The sequence below is a fragment of the Oculina patagonica genome, chromosome 6, assembly GCF_052425735.1.
Source record: "Oculina patagonica isolate OP01 chromosome 6, crgOcupat, whole genome shotgun sequence".
In the NCBI taxonomy this organism is placed as follows: domain Eukaryota; kingdom Metazoa; phylum Cnidaria; class Anthozoa; order Scleractinia; family Oculinidae; genus Oculina; species Oculina patagonica.
In genome coordinates, this window is record NC_135763.1 from 3,839,192 (window position 1) to 3,860,268 (window position 21,077).

Below are 21,077 nucleotides of genomic sequence, written 5' to 3' on the forward strand. Positions count from 1 at the left end.
GTCTCCTTAATTACCTTCAAAGGGAGTGACCTCCACCCAGGGTCATCCTGCCCTCCTTCCCGAGACGTTGTGATTTGTGATTCTCATATAAACGATTCGTGGCTATTTTAAAAGAAGTGTATGAAAAGCTCTCTCGCCTTGGGTGGGTCGATATGGAAGGTAACCTTCTTACTAGGGACAACTTGTCTCTGTATAAACAGGCCCAAAATACTATATGGATTAGTTGCCAAACTGTTTGACGCTTGTGAAATTGTATTCTTGTAACATGCGTGACAAGTTTAATTCTTGGACACTAAAACTCTGCATTTATTCCAAGAGTGGCAAAAAAATAAGTTGATTATATCATTATAGTTATTCGTTAAAAGGAATTATTATACAGTCCAACTGTATGATTTTACTAATTTTCAATAAACAGTGACATCACGTTCCGTTCTAAAAACCGACTCTCTGGTTTTACCCTGAACGGTGCATTCCCGTGCTAGGGCGACAATATTATCGAAGAGACGAACGAGTACACATCAAGTACAGGCCCGCTTCTCAAACATTCTTTCTTGATCGAGAAGCGGTTGATAAGCAGTAGAAAGCATGTAAACAGTGGTACCGTAAACTCTTGCAGACAAATTAAAGGTCAATTTTACCAAACCAGTGAAATAGCCGGCCCCCAGTTGTAGTTTTATTTATGAGAAATGATTTGAAAATTCCTTTCAAAGGGGAATACAATATCGTGTGCGACAAAGAAAAGCGCCTGGAAAAGTCACTCAGGGATGGAAGTGGAAGTTGTGTTTTTGTTTGCTTTTGACGTACCAAACGTAGTGGGGTGTACAGACTTAACAGGCTGCAGACTTGCAGATTTTTCTTCCGTTAGCCTAAATGACACTCCGGTTAGCCTTTAATTTTAGTCTGCAGTCTACAAATAGACACCGAACATGAGGGTAATTTCACATTCGTAAAAAACGTCATGTCTCTCCATTGCCTGGGGAAACTTGCCTTGAAGTTGGAAACTGAGCCCTGAATAAGATTCCGCGAGAGATCGTGAATTTCAAAGGTACCGCACTAAAGGTACTCCTGTTAGCTTTACCAGATTCAGCAGCCGCAGAAGAGACTTGAGAAACAACGGCACTTTGTCATCGGTACAGCAACCAGAATACTTTTGAGCGTCATGAGACATTTAGTCAAGCCGAATACGAAACTGAACCGTTGGTAGGATTGAAATATTAATTAATATACCGGTACAAGGATTTTTTTGGACCTTACTATAAAACCTGTTGCATTCAATACTGAGGTAAGAAATATACTTTAAGGTTATACTTGGACAAGTTGGCGTTTAGAATCACGTCAAAGACTTGTTAAAGTTTTCAAAGTTTTACAAAACGTTTATGAGAAAGTAATCTCGTTCCCAGATGTGTTCTCACCGAAGAGTAAAAAGATCTGAAAGATTTGGGTAATACGAGAGGAGAGAGAGCTTGGAAGGAAGATTGCGTGACAAGCCAAAAGAACAGCTGCATTTGACCTAGCCTGTTCCAGGCTCTCGGTAGTTGAAGGGGAAAGCGAAAAACGCTGGCGAGCGAAAAAAAAACGAGAGGGGACGCCTCATTTTTTTCCTCGCTCACCCGCGCGCATTATTCGCTCTCCCATAACTACCGAGAGCCTGGAACAGGCTACATTTGACCTGGATAGGAGGTCTGGAAAAATAGATTTTAAATAAACATGCTTTCGATAAAAGACAAACATGAAACATTCCTACAATGACTACAACAGTCATGTTTACGCAAACATATGACGTCAATGCAAATGATTTTCCCATGACTCAGTTGATTGGCTCGTATTCGTGGCGTTACCGGACTTATCATTCCAAGAATCTTACTAAATCAGGGGCTGTTTCGTTGTGAACAAGGTTGTGATTGTGAAGGTAAAAACGCTTCAAATATAGCCTGTTCCAGGCGTTCGGTTAGAGAGCAGCACGAAAAAGAAATACGGCGAGTCATCAAATAGAATCGTTCAACTTTACTTGGTTGTTATTTCTGAAGAGGACGAAATGGACATCAAGACCCTGCTTAAGTAATGATTCGCACAAGACGTAGGCATCCGAAATCCAAAGCTGTCAACAGCTAATCCATTAATTGAATTAAATTCTTGGCCTTTGATTGGCTGAAAAGTCAAAATTGGCGTAAAAATGGCTTTGAAATTAAATTTTGTTCTATTTTTGGCGATAAACTAGGTCCCAGCATCATTTTCATTGTATATACCGAGTTTCGTTACCATGGGATATGGGGAACTGGCTCTAATCGAGAAGAATTGTCTTTTCATATCGGCCGCCATATTGGATCGAGACATCAGCGTGAAGTTCTCACCTTGATATCAGCATTTTTCGCTAAAATTTCAGTATCTTTTTTGAGTTTAAAACTAATAGAAGCTGAATAGACATATTATTTAATTTTCGGAATGTAAAACGTAATTTAAAGTGAAGAATGCCTCCAAACGCTTCGTGTTGCTGTCCGCAACATAACACGTGGGGAAATTCCGATAAGAGCATTTGAAGCGCTCACAAACCTCAATATGGCTTCCACACAGCTTACAAATCGTCATTTCCAGCAAATGATGGAATCTGCGACCGGGCTACAGCACCTGGATATTTCCAACTGCCCAGCGCTGGAACAAATCGCCATTTTCAAGGCCAAAGAAAACATAGGAGAACTGGTGAACATCGCGATCTCCGGGAATACGCAATTGACTATTCTCGCCATCGCGTGTTTGTGCTCCTGTCCTGAACTTGTGACGATAGAAGCACATGGGCTCGAGTTCAGCGCAGAAGAACTCTTTTTTTATCTAAGACATTCTACACAATTGGAAGCGGCGAGTTACGTCTTGAAATGGAGGAAGGATGCAATGCTATGGACGTCGTGAACTCATTTCAACGTGAAATCTTTTATTAAGAACTTTTATTGACATTTTTTCAAGAACATTTGTGAGGTGATGGCAAACAAATTGTGGCTTTTGCTGTCTTTTCTTTTTGTGGATACATATTTAGTCTAGTTTCAGTTTGATGGTGCGCGCAACAACACGCGCGCTTGTTGACAGATCAGTGACGAAGAACAATGAAGGCGGCTACTTGCGCAGTGTCGCATTACTCTAATTGCTATTGTGTTCGAACATTGATTGAAAAAGTTGTCTTCCCCATATTGTAAGGCCTTGTCCTTTGACATGTTTGTAGTTTTTAACATTTAAAATCGATTCGTATAGTTCAAACGATCGAAAATGCCATTGTTGTGAATAATTCAAGAATTGAAATTCAAATTTCGCGCTTCAATTGTAATTAGCCAATCACTGTTAGGGATTTTTATTTAATTAAAGGATTAACACTGTGATGCCAAACGGTTGTTTTTGGATCCGGCCTGTTGATTTTTGCCTACTTCTTGTGAGAATCATTACTTAACAATCTTCACGAAGAAGTGTCATGTTCTGTGTGCATGACCACCTTCACGGACCCGAAACAACTGCCATGTTTACACAGTTTTTGTTTGCATTGCTTGAAGAAATGGCATAGAAGAAGTGATCGTCGAGACACAATTCAATGTCCGGAATGTCGAGTCCTAAGCAGAGTACCTGCAAGTGGTGATCTAGATGATCTCCCAACCAGCTTTTACCTAAACGGCATGATAGACGCACTGACCATTAAAGAATGCGACAACAGTCAAGTGCGATGTGGAAACTGCGACAAGAAAAGCTCTGAGAGTTACTACTGTTTCCAGTGCTGTATCTTTTGGTGTAAAGAATGCGTAAATGGACACGATATCATCCGCAGCAATAAAGGCCATCGTATTCTGGCGCTCAAAGAGTTTCAAGACAAGGACTATGAGGATGTATTGAAGCGACCTGCCTTTTGTCCGAAGCGAAGTCACGTTAATTCGCAAGGGAAGAAAGAAGAGTTGAAATTCTTTTGCACGAGCTGTAAAATTGCTGTTTGCCACATTTGTGTCACATTGGACCACAGCGGTCACACTATGAAACTAATCGAAGATGAAGCTGCAAGACAGAAGATCCAGATGAAAACACTGGTTGAAACACAGAAAAGCAAATTACAGGAGAAAATTAACGAAGCGTGTAAAGCTGACCAAGAATATGTTAAACTTGTGCAACAAGGCGAAAACGTGAAAGAAGATGTTCAAAGATTTGTCGAAAACTTAACAGCAGCCATTGAAAGGAAAAAGACAAATATTTTCGCAGCAGTGGAAAACGAAAGGAAGAAGTCACTTGAAAGTCTAACCACACGGAAGACTGAGATCGAGCATCAAATACAGGAGATCGAATCGTCGCTGGAAATGTCTGAAAAAGTTTTAACGCGAAGTACAAACGCTGAAATCGTTGGACTAACGGAATCACTCGAAACAACAATCCTTGCGAGTTTTTCTGAAAGCGGCGAGCCGGTGAGTCGTCACCCCGAGTGTCTTCCGGTTTTCGTGGAAAATCAAGAACTGTTTGACATTGTAAACAACAAGGAAATTGGATCTTTAAAGAGACCTTCAAATGGTGAGTTTTTTTAAAATAGATACAGGTATCCGGGTGTTATATTACTTGTCTCGGTTATTCACCGCCGCGCCTTTAGCTATAGCACCCTGTGGTTGTAGAAATATACGCTGTTCTTCATGTGCACCTACTTATTTTTAGTTTAAAATTTTGCCCCTCCTTTAACATGACTTGATTAATTGTTTTTACTTCTTTTTTTATGAAACATTTAGACAAGAGTGCGTGACAGTTGAATTGAACATGTTCTCTACATAAGGCAAGAGCAGGCAAAATTTATTTCTTCAGGGTATTTTTGTTGTTGCAATTTTATCTGCGTTGCTTCTCTAAAAAAGATTTAGCAGTTTCAGTGCATCAATAAAACAAGAAGATCTGAGAACTTAAAACCACGCCGTTAAAATTTAACTGCATTTTTCTCATAAAAATGAATAACTCCTTTTCGCTCACAAAAATGTTATTCAATTTGTTAATGATCGAACACCACAATCACATAATATGCGGATGCACCTTAAGCCGGAGGTTGCATGGAAATGAGGCCTAAGGGCCCTCACCGCCTTAACATTATAAGGTTTTTATGAGCGTGTGGGGCATGGTGAGTCAGCAAAATGCATTCCGTTCACAAATTAGCCACGAATCTTGATCCTTATGTTTAAAAGTATAACTGAAAGGAAGAAATTCTAACTACAGAAAAAATTCTAACAGCTTAGTGGTAAGATTTTGTTGTCGACTTCTCTGGAATTGAATATAATTATTTTATATTCTCTTGTTGGCATAACCAGATCAATTGGATCTCGTTGATCAATAAAAAACTACCTTATCAGTTATGATTCACTAGAACTTTTGTGAAACAAATTTTGGTGTGAGAGACCCTTTGGTTTTCAATCCGAATAAAAAATTTCAGGTATTGACAGAGAATCAAAGAGAAACTTGCGTAAATGTCTAGCAAATATTTTCATGAAAAAAATTTCAGAGCAAGGACGAGAACCAACAACAAACTCAGCCCACATATGATGCAAGGTCAGAGAATCAAACCCGGGCCACATTGCCACTGCCCCATCCGTGCTCCCAAATTATTTTTCCATTAGAGGTCTGTCAATCAATCATTATTCCAAGATATTTGACAGTCTTTTCTTTCAAGAAGTGTTAGCAGTTGAAAAATTATTTTAATTTAAGGGAAAAAGAGCAGTCTTGATGAGGACGAAAAATAACATATTTAGCCTTTTTTCGACTTTTTTGCTTGTTTACAAGCGAAAGTAGGAAAATAGCAGTTATGTGAGGTAAAATGTGGAACCACATTCTTGTTAACTCTCAAGGGACTTTTTTAATTTCTCAAGGGACTGTTTTAATTTCTCAAGGGATTTCTTTCCGCTGTGGGTGATCACTTGCGATCTCGTGTAAAAAACGTGACTTGTCACATTTACAAACGTTATTATAACAATTCTAAAAGTGACATGTCAGCTTTCTTATCTCAACGTACGTGTGTCTGAAAGGCGATCTATAAAAAGCGTCTCACAAACAATGAATTGCGTAACTAACGCTAAAACACGAATAAATAATCACTAGCACTTACATCGTTTAAAAATTACAAACGTCAAAAATAAACCATACCAAAAAACTCGCTCTTTTCAAAGATATTATTGAAGTTAAAACAAATGTAAGAGATGGGGGCTTCTTTTAGCTTAGGAGCGGTTAAAAAGTAAGCCAAATTTGGTTGCTACAAGCGCCATTCTATTTTGTCATCAGCCTAGGTCGTTAGGGGTGTGACCTCGCGTTGACAGCAATGTTGCATGAATTGGCTTTACAACATGTGATCGTGTCTACACAGGCGGCCCAGGCGTGTTATGTGATCAATGTGAATACCGTAGAATTCCGGTTATAAGCCCTGGGCTTATACAACTTCGTAAGGTTTTTGTGTGGGCTTATAAGTGGAGGGGCTTATATTCGGGAGGGCTTATAAACGGAATAAAAAAAACCGTTTCGAAACGAGCCTCGGGAGTGTTGATCGAAATACGTTTTTAAGTTAAAAACGCACAAAAAAGCAACATTAAGCCCGTGTTCAGTACTGTCATCCGGTAGAGGGGTGCTTATATCCGGGGGGGGGGGGGGCTTTAATAACCGGATGTATTTTTTTGTTTCCAGGTTGATGGCCTATAACGGGGGGCTTATAAGCGGGGGGGCTTATAACCGGAATTTTACGGTATATCATTTTGTTGATTGCCTAAGTCTGGTTCAGCCGTTTGAAACAATGTATGAGAAAGCTTTCGAAATTTGCTCTAAATACTACATCTGTAAAGGAACTGAAATAAAAATGGCTTAATTACCTCTTGTATTTCTTGCATTATTTTGCCTACTCTGTGTTCCTAGGGTGGGATTTAATTAGGCCATTTAAGCGATTTTCTCTTTCGACGGTTTAGCCTTCCCAAAAGAAAAACACATAACACGCCTGGGCTGCCTGTGGTGTCTACGCAGTTCGAGTGGAATTTCAGTCAAAGACAGCAAAATTATTTCGTATTTCATCTTCAAATATAATTCGAAAGCATTCACTGTATATATGGCTTTTGTTTAATCCTTCTTAGAGGCCCTGCCGGGGAGTTCCTGTGTCGCTTGTCTAAATTTAAAAATGTGCCGTGTCGCTGTTTTATCGCTCTTTATGTCGCTGTCGGTAATTAAATTGAAGGAAAATTGCTTGTCCTTGTCGGAATTTAAGTTTTTCCAAAAGGGTTGTCGTTTGTCGTGATTTTATTAGTATGCTGTCGCTACTTTTTGGGCCATGTCGCTTGTCAGAATTTACCCTGGCAGGGCCTCTTCTTAAGCCCAAGAAGAAGCTGTCTTGATACCCGACCCTCGCAGAGCCCAGAAACGCAGCTTGTCATGTGTATCAATTTGTTTACGCCGCAATTATATGCGCAATGTTTTCTCCGACAGTAGTCGGAAATATCCGTATTTTTTCGTGCTTTTTCGTGGAGCAATCGTAAAGATACGGCCGTGAACACATTGAACAGCGGTCTACCTATAACAATTTATAAAATACCGTATGGCGTCGCAAAAACAAAGCGTCGAACGCATATTTTGCTGTTTCATTTGGTAATTTCGCTGCCGTAATCGACTGCCTCGAAAGGTCCTTGCAATTTTAAAGTATAGAATTGTCGGGTTTTACTAAAAGCAGGCCCGCGGCCCGGCGGCCCACGGTCCACTTCACGGCCCGCGGCCTGGCGGCCCGCGGACCACCTCTCGGGCGGGAGGGGGGGATCTGAACGTAAAAATTCTTCCTCGGGGGTCACTTTTAACTTTAACTCGATCGATATGTTTTACCACTTAAAAGAAGAAGTTTGCATCGGAAAATCTTGTAGTCTTCCAGTTTATGGTGTTCTTACCTCATATGCTTCAAGTTTACCTTCATAGGTCCTTTTATTCGGTGCCCTATGACGTTTTATGAAGAAACAGCGTGATAAATGGATAAACAACTTACAGAAAGCTAAGTTGAAGTTGAAGTTGAATTAATCCGACATTTATAGCATGAATTCTTGAAAGAAAGGCAAGAGCTCCAGTTGACCTACAGACCCATATAGGTAACAAAATTTAAAATCATTGTAGTCCTAACAGCGAGAACTCGATCCTGTAAACACGCGCCTCGTCACCGACAACTGAAATTATAGTTTTTCTTTATTAGCGCATTAGCAAAAATCTGTGGGCCGCGGGCCAGAATTGGGGGGGCTGTGGGCCTGCTTTTAGTAAAACCCTAGAATTGTCAGATCTCGGTAAAATTTGCACTGGTAATTTGTTTAATATTGAGGAATATGTGTCTAAATACCCGGCGCGGACAAGCCATTTTTGACAAAATTTTATGGCTGCATTTCCTCCGCTAAGATAGGATATTGCAATTGTTAACTGAATTAAACTACAAAGCAACTGTAATGATAAGTTCGAAGAACAATGCTCAGGATAAACTTTCGACTCATACTTCATGCAAAAAAGTCGGTATCTCGAAGAGACTTTGATTAATTTACATTATATGTCAGCTTGTTAGCTTTTAGCCGTTCATTAAGTATAGGGGAGCAGGGATGGCGCAGTGGTGAGAGCGCTCGCTTTCCACCAATGTGGCCCGGGTTCGATTCCCGGACCCGGCGTCATATGTGGGTTGAGTTTGTTGTTTGTTCTCGTCCTTGCTCCGAGGGTTTTTCTCTGGGTTTCTCCGGTTTTCCTCCCTCCACATGTACACAAACCAACACTTCTAAATTCCAATTGGATCGGGAATCCGAGGGCCACAGGTTTGTCAGTTGCAAGACTGTTACTATATGTGCAACCCTCGTTAAAGGTCGTTAAACAAAGTTGATTTATTTTTTTACTTAACTTTGGCAAGCCCTGAATTAGCTTTAAATTAATTCAAGGGTCATACGTCTTGCTGGTATTGTCTGCAAAAAAATGAAAGGTAAATTCTGAAGAACATTTATAAAGGTCATTAATATTTTGCTAGGTTTACTTTATTTTATATTCCCATGCAAATTTTGTCTCAGTTTGGACAATCAACTATATATATTCCCCCCCCCCCCCCCCTTTTTTTTTTTTTTTTTTTTTTTTGACTTACTTCACCAATAAGGGGGGGGGGGGGGAGGGGGTGGATATAAAATAAAGTGGCCCTTGTTTTATGTATTGCTTTCTTTATTGTTCTTAATTAATTTCTATTTTAGACAATTGGTCAACGCAAACCTCTGCTCCATACCCTCCAGCAATCAGTACTCCGCCTCACACTAGTACGGAACGGTTTACCAAGCCATTAAGGCCTACATCACCATACTCTCATCCGCTGCATGATACCAGTTATTCTACCTCTTTATCAAGTTATTCCACCGATTCACAGTCGCTCACCACGACTCCATACCACTCAGCATCGGGATCCCTCAACAATGTTTTCGGGAGCAAAGACGAGTACACGTCCTCATACCACGTCAAGTCTTCGCCGTACTCTCATTCACTGCGTGATGTCGGTCACCATTCTACCTCATCGTCAAGTTATTCCACCGATTCACAGTCGCTCACCACGACTCCATACCACTCAGCAGTCGCCACTTCTCATACAAGTACAAAACTGTTCACCAAGCCATTTGCGCCTACCTCAAGCAGCGACATTCAGTTGGGTATGGAGGTACTGGTAACTAGGGCAGGAGGACAGATCGGCCGCGGAATAGTCAAGTATGTCGGGCCGTTACCAGGCCGCAAAGACAATTTGTATATCGGAGTAGAACTGGGGTCGGGTCAAGGTGAGCTCACATTTGTCACGAGTGCGTATACACTCGTATACACCAAATTGAAGAAACGTTGACCGACCGAATGGGAATCTGGGTAGACATATTAGTAAGCTTAGTAATTATCCATTTACTAATAATCTAGTTTTTTTCTTTCTTTGAGAGCCTAAAGAGCATGATTTATGCAACCTGTCTTATTACAATGTTTATCCTGTCACAGACGACAGTTTCTTTTTTCCGATTTCCCAGTTACAATTTGGGGCGCATCGTTTTTTTTTTTTTTTTCTTTACATGGGCCAACGTTTCTTCAATCACTGGTGTATACCCAGTTTGTTTATGTAGGCGTGTAGGTGGTAAGGTGTACTTTACATTAGTATGTACTGGCCGAACAGTTATGCATTTGCGAGAGACTGCAAAGCCATCCGTCTTACGAGAGTAGGAATTAAGAGTAAGAAATGGTAACAAATGCAGTGCTTCCACATTAAAGTGGTTGGCAGGTTTTCGTTTGTGTGTCAAAAACCAACGGAAAAGCAATTACACTGGCCAATCACAAGAAACGTAAACAACACAGTGAACAAGTGAACTTTAGCAACAAGCAAATGTATAGCCTGCGAGAAACGCGGGAAAACGTGCGAGATTGGTTTTGGTTTTACTTCTGATTGGCTGAAAAAGTGGCACGAGTTTATTAAACCAATCGTAATAAAGCGTAATAAAACAAAACCAAAACAATTTCGGATTACTTTCGATAAAGGGAAGCCTAGAGCCAAGTGGCCCTTACTTGCCGGAGCTTATCCCGGTTCCATTAGCATTAAGCGGCTAGGAATATTTTTATTTTTATTCCCCCTTGAATGGGCGGTACCCATTTATACACCTGGGTTTAGAGAAGCATTGTGAGAGTAAAGTGTCTTGACCAAGAACACAACACAATGACCCCGGCAAAGGCTCGAACCCGGACCGCTCGATCCGGAGTCCAGTGCACTAACCATTAGGCCACCGCGCCTCCCACATTACTTTCGATTCTCAACTGAAAATTGCTTTATCTTTGATTGATTGCCTTGTAATTTCTCGTAAAAGTTGAATTGTCCATCAAGTGGCCTATTTCAGGTGTACAAGTCGTTCTCCCAGCTGGTACTATAATAAAAAATGCTTAACAAGTTAAGGAGAATTTTTAAATTGACAAAACGCATCTTTTTGTAGAGGTTCGACCGTTTTTTTGTTTTTGACACGTTTGGTTTCTTTCAGAGGGAAAGCACGACGGGTCTTTGAATGGACAGAGATTGTTTACTTGGTAAGTTAAGAATTATACTCGACCTTGCAAGAAGTGAAAGAAGTCCCAAGGGATAGTGTTCTGTAGTAAAGCTCTTCCTTTAAAGGAGAAGTTCACTCCAGAATGGCCATTTATTTTCTTTACGCCAATAAAAAGTTTACACCAAGATATGTTATTCTCCAGTCTTTCAGCCACCTACGTTCGCTATAACCCTACGAAATCTTTCCCAAAACTCGACAACTGAACGCCGCCATCTTGGAGCTGGTAATGTATGCGTGACGTCAAAGAGCTCAGCCTGAAGTTTGGTGGGAAAATTTAAATACTCGAAACTCCTTGTTTCTTCGTAGTGGCTTTTGTTTGTCAGAATGCCTGTTTGTGCAGCTCCATTTTACTCAAACAAAGCTCCAAGAAATACAAAAAACAAGGAGTTTCGACTATTAAAATATTCCCACTAAACTTCAGGCTGAGCTCTTTGACGTCACGCACACATTACCAGCTCCAAGATGGCGGCGTTCAGTTGTCGAGTTTTGGGAAAGATTTCGTAGGGTTATAGCGAACGTAGGTGGCTGAAAGTCTGGAGAATAACATATCTTTGTGTAAACCTTTTATTGGCGTAAAGAAAATAAATGGTCATTCTGGAGTGAACTTCTCCTTTAATTAAGCGATGTTAAGCTGAATCGTAACTTGCGAGGTTCTACTTTCATCGTTAGTTAATGAGTTGACGAAGTTGAAAATTGAAAAGTAATCCTCTTGTATTTCCGCAGTAAACCAAACCGAGGTATCTTCGTCTCTTTCAACAAAGTTGTCATGTGTTATATGGTTAAAGAGCACGTGTAGTAGTGGCAGTCTTGGTACTTGCTTCTTGTGAAGACATAAAATACTTGCTCATACGCGAGGACACTTCATTGTACAGGGTACATGACCGGTCATCCCGACCCCAACCAGACGACCTGGCAATCAGTTTTGCGATGGCATTGTCATTTTTGTACATATATTTTAAGATCGAGCACAAATTGTTGCATTTTACGTACTGAAAGCACGAGATAGTAGTTTCTAAAAGTACATTCTCAGCTCGTATCCCGTTACTTCGTAACCTAATACTGACTAGTTCCTAGTGTTTTTAAGGTTCGTTGTAAAAAGAAGAACTCATTTTGTAAAGTTATTCGCCAGTTCATTTCTCCAAAGGTAGAGTTGGTTGAAACAATCTTAAACTTAGAAGTGTTAATATTTTATCCAGATCTAGTATTGATAAGTTATAATATTTATTATAGTGTCTATATGGTCAAACGTTTCTTATATATTGTGTCATATATAGGTATCACTTCTTAAAAGGGCTTTACAGTCTTATAACTAAGTTGCCGGATGTACATTTTATAACTGAGGTATTTTATACATTGCACGTGCAATTATACGCATTTTTCATGCCTTTTGTTTTATTTTACGGGCAAGTCAATGTTCTAAAATCCACCGGCCTGCCAAATGGTCAAATGGTCAAATGGTCAAAATGGTCAAAGAACTTTTAATTGCACTTCTTGCAATCTTGTACCCAGGATCAGCTTCCGCCATCAGCGGTTGGTCGCCGACGCGCACCAGAGTTCGAAGACTGGGTACGAGATACAGTTCGTTCACTTTTACTCGATCAGCATTTTGCTCTCAAACTTTTTAACACTTCAGTAATAGTCAAAACAGACGCTCGGATTTAGGTTTATCCCTTTTCATAGAAGAGACAGCTTGTTGTTTTCTTTTCGCAAATGAATGTTAAACGCTGTTAATTAATTATCGAGCATTTCCACTTAACGCGTTTTCGCGGTGGAGCGCGAGGCTAGTGCACGCGTGTCACACTCGCCTCGCGCTGTACCGAACTGCCTCCCACGAATTGTGCAAGAAACAACGTTCTGTTTTGCAAAAGACCAATGGCCAAGTGAAACACTTAGTTGTCTATGTATTATCCAAGGAGTCGTTAAAAAATAAATATAGCAATAAATGTCACTCGAACGGAGATCAAGTTGACAATAAATCGCCGCGAAAACACGAAGCAAATACTTCTGAGGTTAGAAAGGCCTGATGCAAAGTATAAACGAAAGAGATAAATTTTATATTTGAGGAGTTCTACTGAATTCAGTCAACAGACATAATCACATCTCCACTTTTATTAATACAATGCGCCTGTGTTGTCGGTCTGTGTAAGCAATTACAAAACAGCCCTTGACTTACGTCGCTCGCAAGAACTGTACCGTATATCGTTTTTCTGATGTCGCGCTATAAGGTAACGTTATTTAACATAGAAGTCGTCAGCTATTTTTATTAACGTTAATTTTTTGACAAATTTCCTTAAAAAAATTAACATTCCCTTGGAAAACGTCATTGCCTCCATGCATTGCGCGCCGTTCATTTTCTTTTCCGTTCAGGGACATGAACTTGTTAATTCACACGACTCCTGTGAATTAACAAGTTTAATGTTTATCGGGGTTTACAGCGCCTAACAACACGCGAAGTCTGACGATAGCGTTTATCGCTGCCGTCAATCATAATTATGGCAACAGCCTTGAAAAGCAGGAAAAATCAAAATCACAAGCGACAGATGTGACCTTTTGAACCGGTCAAAACTTGAAGTGAGCTTCCGTTTCCTGAAGTACGCTTAGAAGAGGGGCTGTAAGGGGGTTTCTCATGAAACGTGTTTATACGGTTTTTCTCCGTGATTCGTGATTATAAAATAATATTGCCCGTGAAGTGTGAATGACATTTTGGTATGACACGTGAAAGCAAGAAAATTTTTGATAATCTTAAAACCTGACAAGAATTCTTCACTTTTTCCGTGATAACTGACCTGCCGTGCAATGAAGAGATTCTTTTTGGACACAATTTGCTTGTTATTTTCGTAAAATCGCCATTGCAGGACAATGCGCAAGAATCCCTCGTCTATGATGTTATTTTCGGTGAAACGTGACTTTCCATTTTTAATAGTCGTGAACTAGGCGCGTGACCCCTTACCCCCTTCTAAGGAGATTGACCCCCAGACATTCAAAAAAAGGTTTTGTTGTTGTTGTCGGCAGCGAAAAACGTTTGAACAGAGTTTGCGTGTTTATTGGTGCAGTAAAATAGTCAATGTAGTTGATGAATAACTCTAGAAGCATAAAGTTACCTCAAAATTGGCATCAATTACCATCTACCGAAGGGGGGTTGTTTAAAAATTGACGTTCAAAGGTACAAAGATGACGCGCAACCGCGCAGGCAATGTGGATTGTCAGCGGTTTCTTTCACATACATAAGTCATTTCGTGTAATACCACGATTATGTAATGCAACATCACAACAAACATGGCGACCTGTCTTTATCAGAGATTTTATCACATTTTGTCGAGCAATGCTACGTGTAAATCCATGACAATATTACGAAGTCATCCCATCCTTAAATACACAGGCCGTATGCTGTGTACACGAGCGCCTAGCATGAAAGTTAAGGACTGTTATCTTTTACTCGGGGTCGACTGGAGTGCAACTGTTGTGGATGTTCGCGAAGCGTACTTGAGCCTAGCCAAGCGGTATCACCCTGATTGTGGGAGAAAAACAGCCGATGCTGAAAGATTTGCGCGAATAGAACAGGCGTACAGAGTGGTCATGGATCATGTAACGACTGCGTCCCAGGAAGGTGCAGAAGTGAGCGATCAGGATTTTGAGAAAGAGATAGTATTTGATATCCATCACACAGCTCCACAACATAGGTACTGACACATATCACTATATTGTATATACAGTATTAGCAGGTATTAATTTACGTACACTCCCAGATGAAATAAAGCACTGGGATAGTAAAAATTTCTTGAACGGTACCTCTCAATTCAGAGTCCTTTACACTAGATTTTGGCCGAGACAAGACAACACACCCATGAGAGACATGAGAAAAATTGTTCTGCCTGCAAGGGTTCCTGAGTTTCCTTGCCCCAGTGACAGCTTGGGGTGAATCATATAAACGGTTGTTGATTTGTTCAATGAAATAGTTAAAAGTTAGCACCACCAGACTAACTTAAGGTAACTACATGAATGGGGACGGCGGAGGAGTGAGGTGGGGTGGTGTCACTGGTACCCAAGGCAATATCCCGGGGGGTACTCCCTATAATGGCCTATACGGGGAGGCTCCATGTTTTGGTATATGAAAGGGTAGGGATATCGGCCATTTAGGTATTAAAAAGGGCTTTCAATTAAAATATTTCGAACAGACACACCTTATGGCTGTATCATGTAAATCTATTAAACGCTACATAAAGATGGCATCAAGACTTCCTGTTTTAGGCCTATGCCATGTCTTTAAGGTATATGAAAGGGGTACCTTTCTTCAGTAAAAGTTATATGAAAGGGGTGTCTTTTCTGTCAAAATGGTATATAAAAGGGTAAGGGGCTGGACCTCGGGGCGGATCCTTCTCGTACAAAACGTTTTTGAGTAGCACCCCCCTCCCCCCCCCCCCCCCGGGGACTTAACTAAAACCCAGCTTTGTTGCATGAAGAGCCAAATAATAAATGGCTGAGAAAGAGACTAGCCATGGCTCTGTTTTGCAGGGAGAGGGTTACCCAGGTATGTTTTGGGTGGGTATATGCTGCCCGGGTCTTCAAAGTAGCATCCAAAATGATACCCCGCTCTAGAAAGATTTCAATTCTTTACCACCCTGTTTTAGCTGCTAATAATTTAAAACTTTCATGCATTAAAAATGTTATACCTCGTTCTAGAAATTAAAAACATACCTGTATAGGTATTTTGGGGAGACCCCCACCCCCCCCCCCCTGGGCTCTGTCTCCTGGTATTTAATTTAATTGTTTGTTCCTGTAGGCAATACCTAGAGTATGAAGGTATTGGGTTTGGTTCACCATCCAAAAGACAAAAACAGTATCAAAACTACAGGGTACAGAGAGCTTCAGACAAAGTGATTGAGCATAAGACTCAACAATTTGGAGAACAAGAAACATCCATTGCTGAACCTGAAAAGAGGGCCATAAGGAGATCAAAGTACTCTCAGGTCATTGACAGACTGGTAGAAGATCTTATCCAGGAAGCCATGTCTAAGGGAGAATTTAAAAATTTATCTGGTAGTGGAAAACCACTTAAGCTTGACCACGAGCAGTATGTTGGCAAGTGCAATACCTGTTGTCAAATTCTGAATTTATCAATAGCGTGTTGTTTCAGAGGGATATAGTCAAACCAATGGAGGGGGATCTCTGAACTTTTGGTTGAGTGTGTAGACCAGTTCTCAAAACCCTCACCTCATTGCAGACCAAAATATCTGATAATTAGATAATTCTCCTAATTTTAAAATTTGCACTCTATTCCATTCCTAAAGCCCTGGATACTAGGTTGCTTTTTGTTGAGTCCAATGACTTTCCTTTGCTACTATTTTTTAAGATTAAACATCTTAAAAGCCATAGTACCCTTTGGGACCTTTGGGGTGGCAGATGCTTGTATATAATCTAATGGGGGACTAGAATAACTATTGTCAGAACCTTACCCAACATGTCCACTTCAGAGAGGTGTTCAAGCCTATTTCAAAGGCTGATCAATTTCCAGCAAACAAAATTTAATTGTTATACATTTCTTTCACTTCAGAATAAAAATGTGCGCGACAGAAATTTTACACAACGTTTAAAGTTGTGTAAAATTTCTGTCGCTTATTTTTATTCTGAAATGTTTATCGAAATTTAATCTCATTTCTTTCACTCATGCTTTAATTTCTTCTTAAAATTTTGCATGGTGATCAAAGATGAAATACGTAAGTGCAAACTAAAAACCAATCAGAATTATTATGGAAATGACAGCAATGGGTGTAGCCTGGTATGGTTGCTGGGACTGCACTGGCCCTTTCTCAGGCTCTTCTAAAACAGGAATTGCCAGCTTGATCTGGGAATGAGCATGAAGCGCGAGTGGAGTATCATGGGAAGGGAAAGTGTTCAGATGTCTGGGTTGGTAGACAGTTCACTACATGTTATTCTGCATCTTACTTTGCTGTCTAGAAAACAGTTGTTTTATAATTACATCACAATTTTCATCAGCCTTGACAAAATGTTTTAATTAAAGAAATATTTTCCAGTTAAAGACCACAACCTTTCATGTCTTTGAGAATGTTTTTTAGGTTTAATAATACAACTGTATCTTAGTATCTGGATCTTCTCTTTTTCTTTACATTTTTAGACTCTACAACTCGAAGGCTCAATAAAGTGCTGATAAACTCAGGATTTGCACCGGAATGGATTGCTCTCGACAAGGAAATACGGCAAGATATCAACCGACTAAGAGAAAACCTGCTGGGAAAAAGGGCAAAACTCGGACCTAGTCCGTTGACATTGGAAGCTACTATCAAATGGGAGCAGAACTTGAAGGAATTTGAGGAGAAGTTGCGTATCATTAACCAGAAAATCGATAAATTCAACATGATCGTCCCCATACTAAACAAACAAAAAGTTCATGTAAGCTTCCAAAAGGAAGTCAACAGAACAGTAGAGAACTATGGTTATGGATCAGCGGACGACAATGACTTTCAACTGAGCTCTTGTGGTGAAGAAAACAAAGATGAACGAAGAAGTGTTACTTTGATGTTTATTCGAAAACTGCTGGAAAAATACAGACTTAAGTTTTTAAAAGGATTCACTGGGGAGGGTGGAAGCACATCATGACGAAGGAATTAAGGAGACTTTCAGTTGTTAGTGCATCAGGGGGGAGGAGTTGGCAAAATCACTTGGAATGGCTTCCAAATATTTCCAAAAAACGCCTTCCTTGGAAGGTAAAAATGTCACATCCCGCCCATATTTTGCTTCCCAAAATAACGTAACCCCCCCCCCCCCCACACACACACACACACACACACACACACACACACACAATCTTGTTCCCCCCCCTCCCCCCCCATGCACTTATAAATGAAACCCCCCTAATCGCGTGTATTTCTGATATCTACCTGCCTCGGAAGACAATGGGTTGTCTGTTCTCGATCCTCCAGAAAATGTGTCCGCGACGTTTCTCTACAACTTTAGGCTCTGCATCGGCTTTTGATAGACAAAATCAAATGACAACACTGAGCTTAAACCGCTATTTAACAAACCAATAAAGAAACAAAATTTCCTTATTTTTAACAATTGATTTTATTCATTAAATATAATTCCGTAGTGGCAATATTATGTTTCAGGCTAGCCCTAGACTTCTGGGGTCAACCTGCCCGTCACCGTTAACTGTTATGTTTCAGAACTTTATTGAACTTTTCAGGTCCTCTTTGTTCGAGGTGATCTACAATCTATTGCCTTTTCTTGTGTGAGATTTTTGCGTTATTTTTCTATTACACTGTACACTGTTCTGTTCTTTTCTTTGTTTTTGTTTTTTACAGAGGCTTAACGTTCTAAATTTTTCGACGATTTGAACCTGAAAACGGTCAAGAAAATATCCTTATTTTTTCAATTTAAAAACGTAGTTGTGTTGCGATAAATCAATCCAAAACATATTCACGTCACTTTGAGGTGATGGCTGTGTTACTCACTGATTACTGCTAGAATCCAATTTGTGAACAAAAGTTGATTCGTGACATACACGAATTTGTCATTATCACAACAAATGGCCAAAAAATAAAGTTCTCGGCCCGATACGTTCCAAGCATATTCCAAAATATTGGGCCCCTCTCAACCTTCACGTATAAAAAGGTTCTTACAAAAAAGGTGTTCTAAACAATTTTAGAAAGCACTAATCCGGCGGCACATCGAACAGATATTGAAAATCAATAATGTATAGGCAACGAGTTCTTTATTCCGTAAAAACTAAAGAATGGAAAATTACTTTTGCTTTGCATTTCCGATAATCTGTTGGAAGCATTGCGCGTAACACCTGGATAATTTAAAGTGGTTTTTATGGCTTTCTCGCGGAAAATTGTGTTTGCCAAACATATGCTCTAAAAATCGCCTTTTGTGCCTTGTATGAACCTCATAAAAGAGGTTAAGCCGGCCATCATTTTGTAGGGCGTAATAAATTATATCGAAATTTTAAAACCGCCAGCAAGCAACCATACTTTTCTTTATTCATATATTTGTTGATACTGATTTAATCAATTTGGACGGTGGAGAGATATATTTTCTTTGTCATTCCGTTTTGCTTTGCCCGACTGGAATTGACGATCTTAGGCTTGCTTTCTGTTGCTATTGTTTTAAAACAACTTGTTTTTGAATAACAATATTTATATATGTACTGTGAGTGAAAAACAGAATGGCTTTGAAATAACTCAGAAAAACATTCAATAGATTTGAATAATCGGTAGAGCCGTGGTCAAAACCGGAATCTGATAAAGCCAATAGAACGCAGGATTTCACAAGCCATGAGATAAATCAGTTATTCTTTTATATTACTGTTGACAGAATTATCTTTGTGGCGCTAAAATAAGATCAATTAGAGAGCATACACAAGCCATCTGATTGGTTCAAAGTTGAACGCAAGCCTGAAGGCTTCTAGTTATTAAATATACCACGTTGTACTGAGAGATAAAGACGTATTTCAAAATACTAGCTGCTTGTCTTCGAGGTTCGGGTGACAGCATTTCGCGGATTTACGCTGCGGTGGCTGATAAATTCTAAATTTGTTCACGGCTAAAGTCGCTCACAAAAACCCAGGAGTCCTCTCAGAGTTTGCGTCAAAGTTCTTTGCTCAAATGACAGGTATATAGTACATTGTTTACGTTGTTATAGAATTACATTTTTGCAGTTGTCCCGCTTTCTTTTTCCTATAGCTTTCCTTTGGTTTATAATTTGAAACATTATATAAACCGAGATGCAGTTTTTTTTTTAAATTAAACCTTTATCGCGGACAATATTTGTTCACGGTTTACGGCGAAAACATCCGCTTTTTTTCTTTGAAAGTTCCTATATTTCTAAGTGATGTTTAAATACGAGTGAGATTTTTAGTAAAGGTGTGTTTTACAAGGATTTTCCCAATTTGGATCTCCACTTGATAAAATTAAATCTCATTGTATTATGATTACAAAGCGAGGTTCATAATATCATACACAGGATTCTGTAAAACTTTCCAGCTACAAAAGGAACTTAAAGTTTATAAACAAAGAATTTTTCTGTCAGACTAACGGCAGTAACTAAAGTAGTTTTTCGGTTGACCGTTTTCAGAGAGCGGGAAGACCGAAGGAGGCAAGCTAATTACTGGCTCGGTAAAATGGTTCAACCTTGTCAAAGGGTTCGGTTTCATTACAAGAGACGATGCCAAAGAGGACGTTTTTGTTCATCAGGTAAGAAACACAAATTTTAAGAGTTTAATCGAGTTAGAATGACTTGAGCTTTTTGGTTGAATGTTTTGTTTTGGTTTTTCGTTTTGTACCGCCGGCGATCTTGGCCTTTCTTGCGGTATGCGAGTGTTACTCAAAACGTATATTCTTTGTTTTGCGGAAAGCACCTTAAATGATTAATTATTCATCGAATCAAGATGTTTCCCCGCACACGAGTTAATCGCATGAAAAACGCAAAGAACTGACATATGTCCAATTTGTGATTTATTTTTATTTTTATTGTTGGAATTTCGTCACATGTTTAATGAACTGTTGTTATTGCTGGTTCTCTGTCAAATATAATTTTTGTAACATAACATTAATTAGAAAACTTGTATTTTAAATTTTTATATAAAGGTCTCGTAGTTTATTGACGGTTTTCTTTTGCGAATTTAGCATCTGTTGTCTTTCGAATATTTAATACTGTTTAAATAATCTACTTGTTCTCCACAATACTTTGATTCAAAATTTTTTCCGCTTTTCTGGATGATCTTTACGTTTCGGCGGACGTTTTTAATGAAATACGCGCTTTCAATTTTAATTTGGTTATACAATAATTTCGTTCTTTGTCATGTCTATTCTTTCGAGAATTGCACCTGATCGCTCTATTAATTCAATTTTAGTTTATTTTTTCGCAGAACGAAGATAATATTATGCGGCTTTGCTCAAAGAGAAACAAAGGGGAAAGTACGCTTTAAAATAAGAGATCCCGCGCGCTTAAACATCCCTTGCTTATTAATTCATCGGGCGAAACGTT

At 39.6% G+C, this 21,077-nt stretch overlaps 3 protein-coding genes across 3 annotated transcripts in view; all 3 read left to right on the top strand.

Annotated features, from left to right (window-relative positions):
• The first annotated feature begins 3,434 nt into the window (after positions 1–3,434).
• LOC144658939 (E3 ubiquitin-protein ligase TRIM45-like) lies at positions 3,435–12,992 on the top strand. The gene is made up of 4 exons (XM_078519449.1): positions 3,435–4,527; positions 9,210–9,779; positions 11,007–11,052; positions 11,796–12,992. The coding sequence occupies exons 1-4, from the start codon at positions 3,468–3,470 to the stop codon at positions 11,866–11,868; spliced, it is 1,749 nt and encodes a 582-aa protein (XP_078375575.1). The 5' UTR covers positions 3,435–3,467; the 3' UTR covers positions 11,869–12,992.
• Positions 12,993–14,338: 1,346 nt separating this feature from the next.
• LOC144656522 (dnaJ homolog subfamily C member 28-like) lies at positions 14,339–17,725 on the top strand. The gene is made up of 3 exons (XM_078516746.1): positions 14,339–14,752; positions 15,853–16,151; positions 17,206–17,725. The coding sequence occupies exons 1-3, from the start codon at positions 14,349–14,351 to the stop codon at positions 17,685–17,687; spliced, it is 1,185 nt and encodes a 394-aa protein (XP_078372872.1). The 5' UTR covers positions 14,339–14,348; the 3' UTR covers positions 17,688–17,725.
• Positions 17,726–19,537: 1,812 nt separating this feature from the next.
• The window catches only part of LOC144658961 (uncharacterized), a 5,137-nt gene continuing 3,597 nt past the window's right edge, over positions 19,538–21,077 (top strand). The window contains exons 1-2 of the mRNA XM_078519485.1: positions 19,538–19,703; positions 20,166–20,284. Coding sequence (XP_078375611.1) covers positions 19,697–19,703; positions 20,166–20,284 — 126 coding nt within the window. The 5' untranslated portion in view covers positions 19,538–19,696. The remainder of the gene's footprint in view (positions 19,704–20,165; positions 20,285–21,077) is intronic.

Coding starts and splice junctions, on each gene's coding strand:
- LOC144658939 (XM_078519449.1), top strand. CDS start 3,468: ATGACCACCTTCACGGACCCGAAACAACTGCCATGTTTACACAGTTTT. Junction 9,780..11,006: donor AGAACTGGGGTCGGGTCAAG/GTGAGCTCACAT, acceptor GGTTTCTTTCAG/AGGGAAAGCACGACGGGTCT. Junction 11,053..11,795: donor GGACAGAGATTGTTTACTTG/GTAAGTTAAGAA, acceptor GTATTTCCGCAG/TAAACCAAACCGAGGTATCT.
- LOC144656522 (XM_078516746.1), top strand. CDS start 14,349: ATGGCGACCTGTCTTTATCAGAGATTTTATCACATTTTGTCGAGCAAT. Junction 14,753..15,852: donor CACACAGCTCCACAACATAG/GTACTGACACAT, acceptor TTGTTCCTGTAG/GCAATACCTAGAGTATGAAG. Junction 16,152..17,205: donor TGACCACGAGCAGTATGTTG/GCAAGTGCAATA, acceptor TTACATTTTTAG/ACTCTACAACTCGAAGGCTC.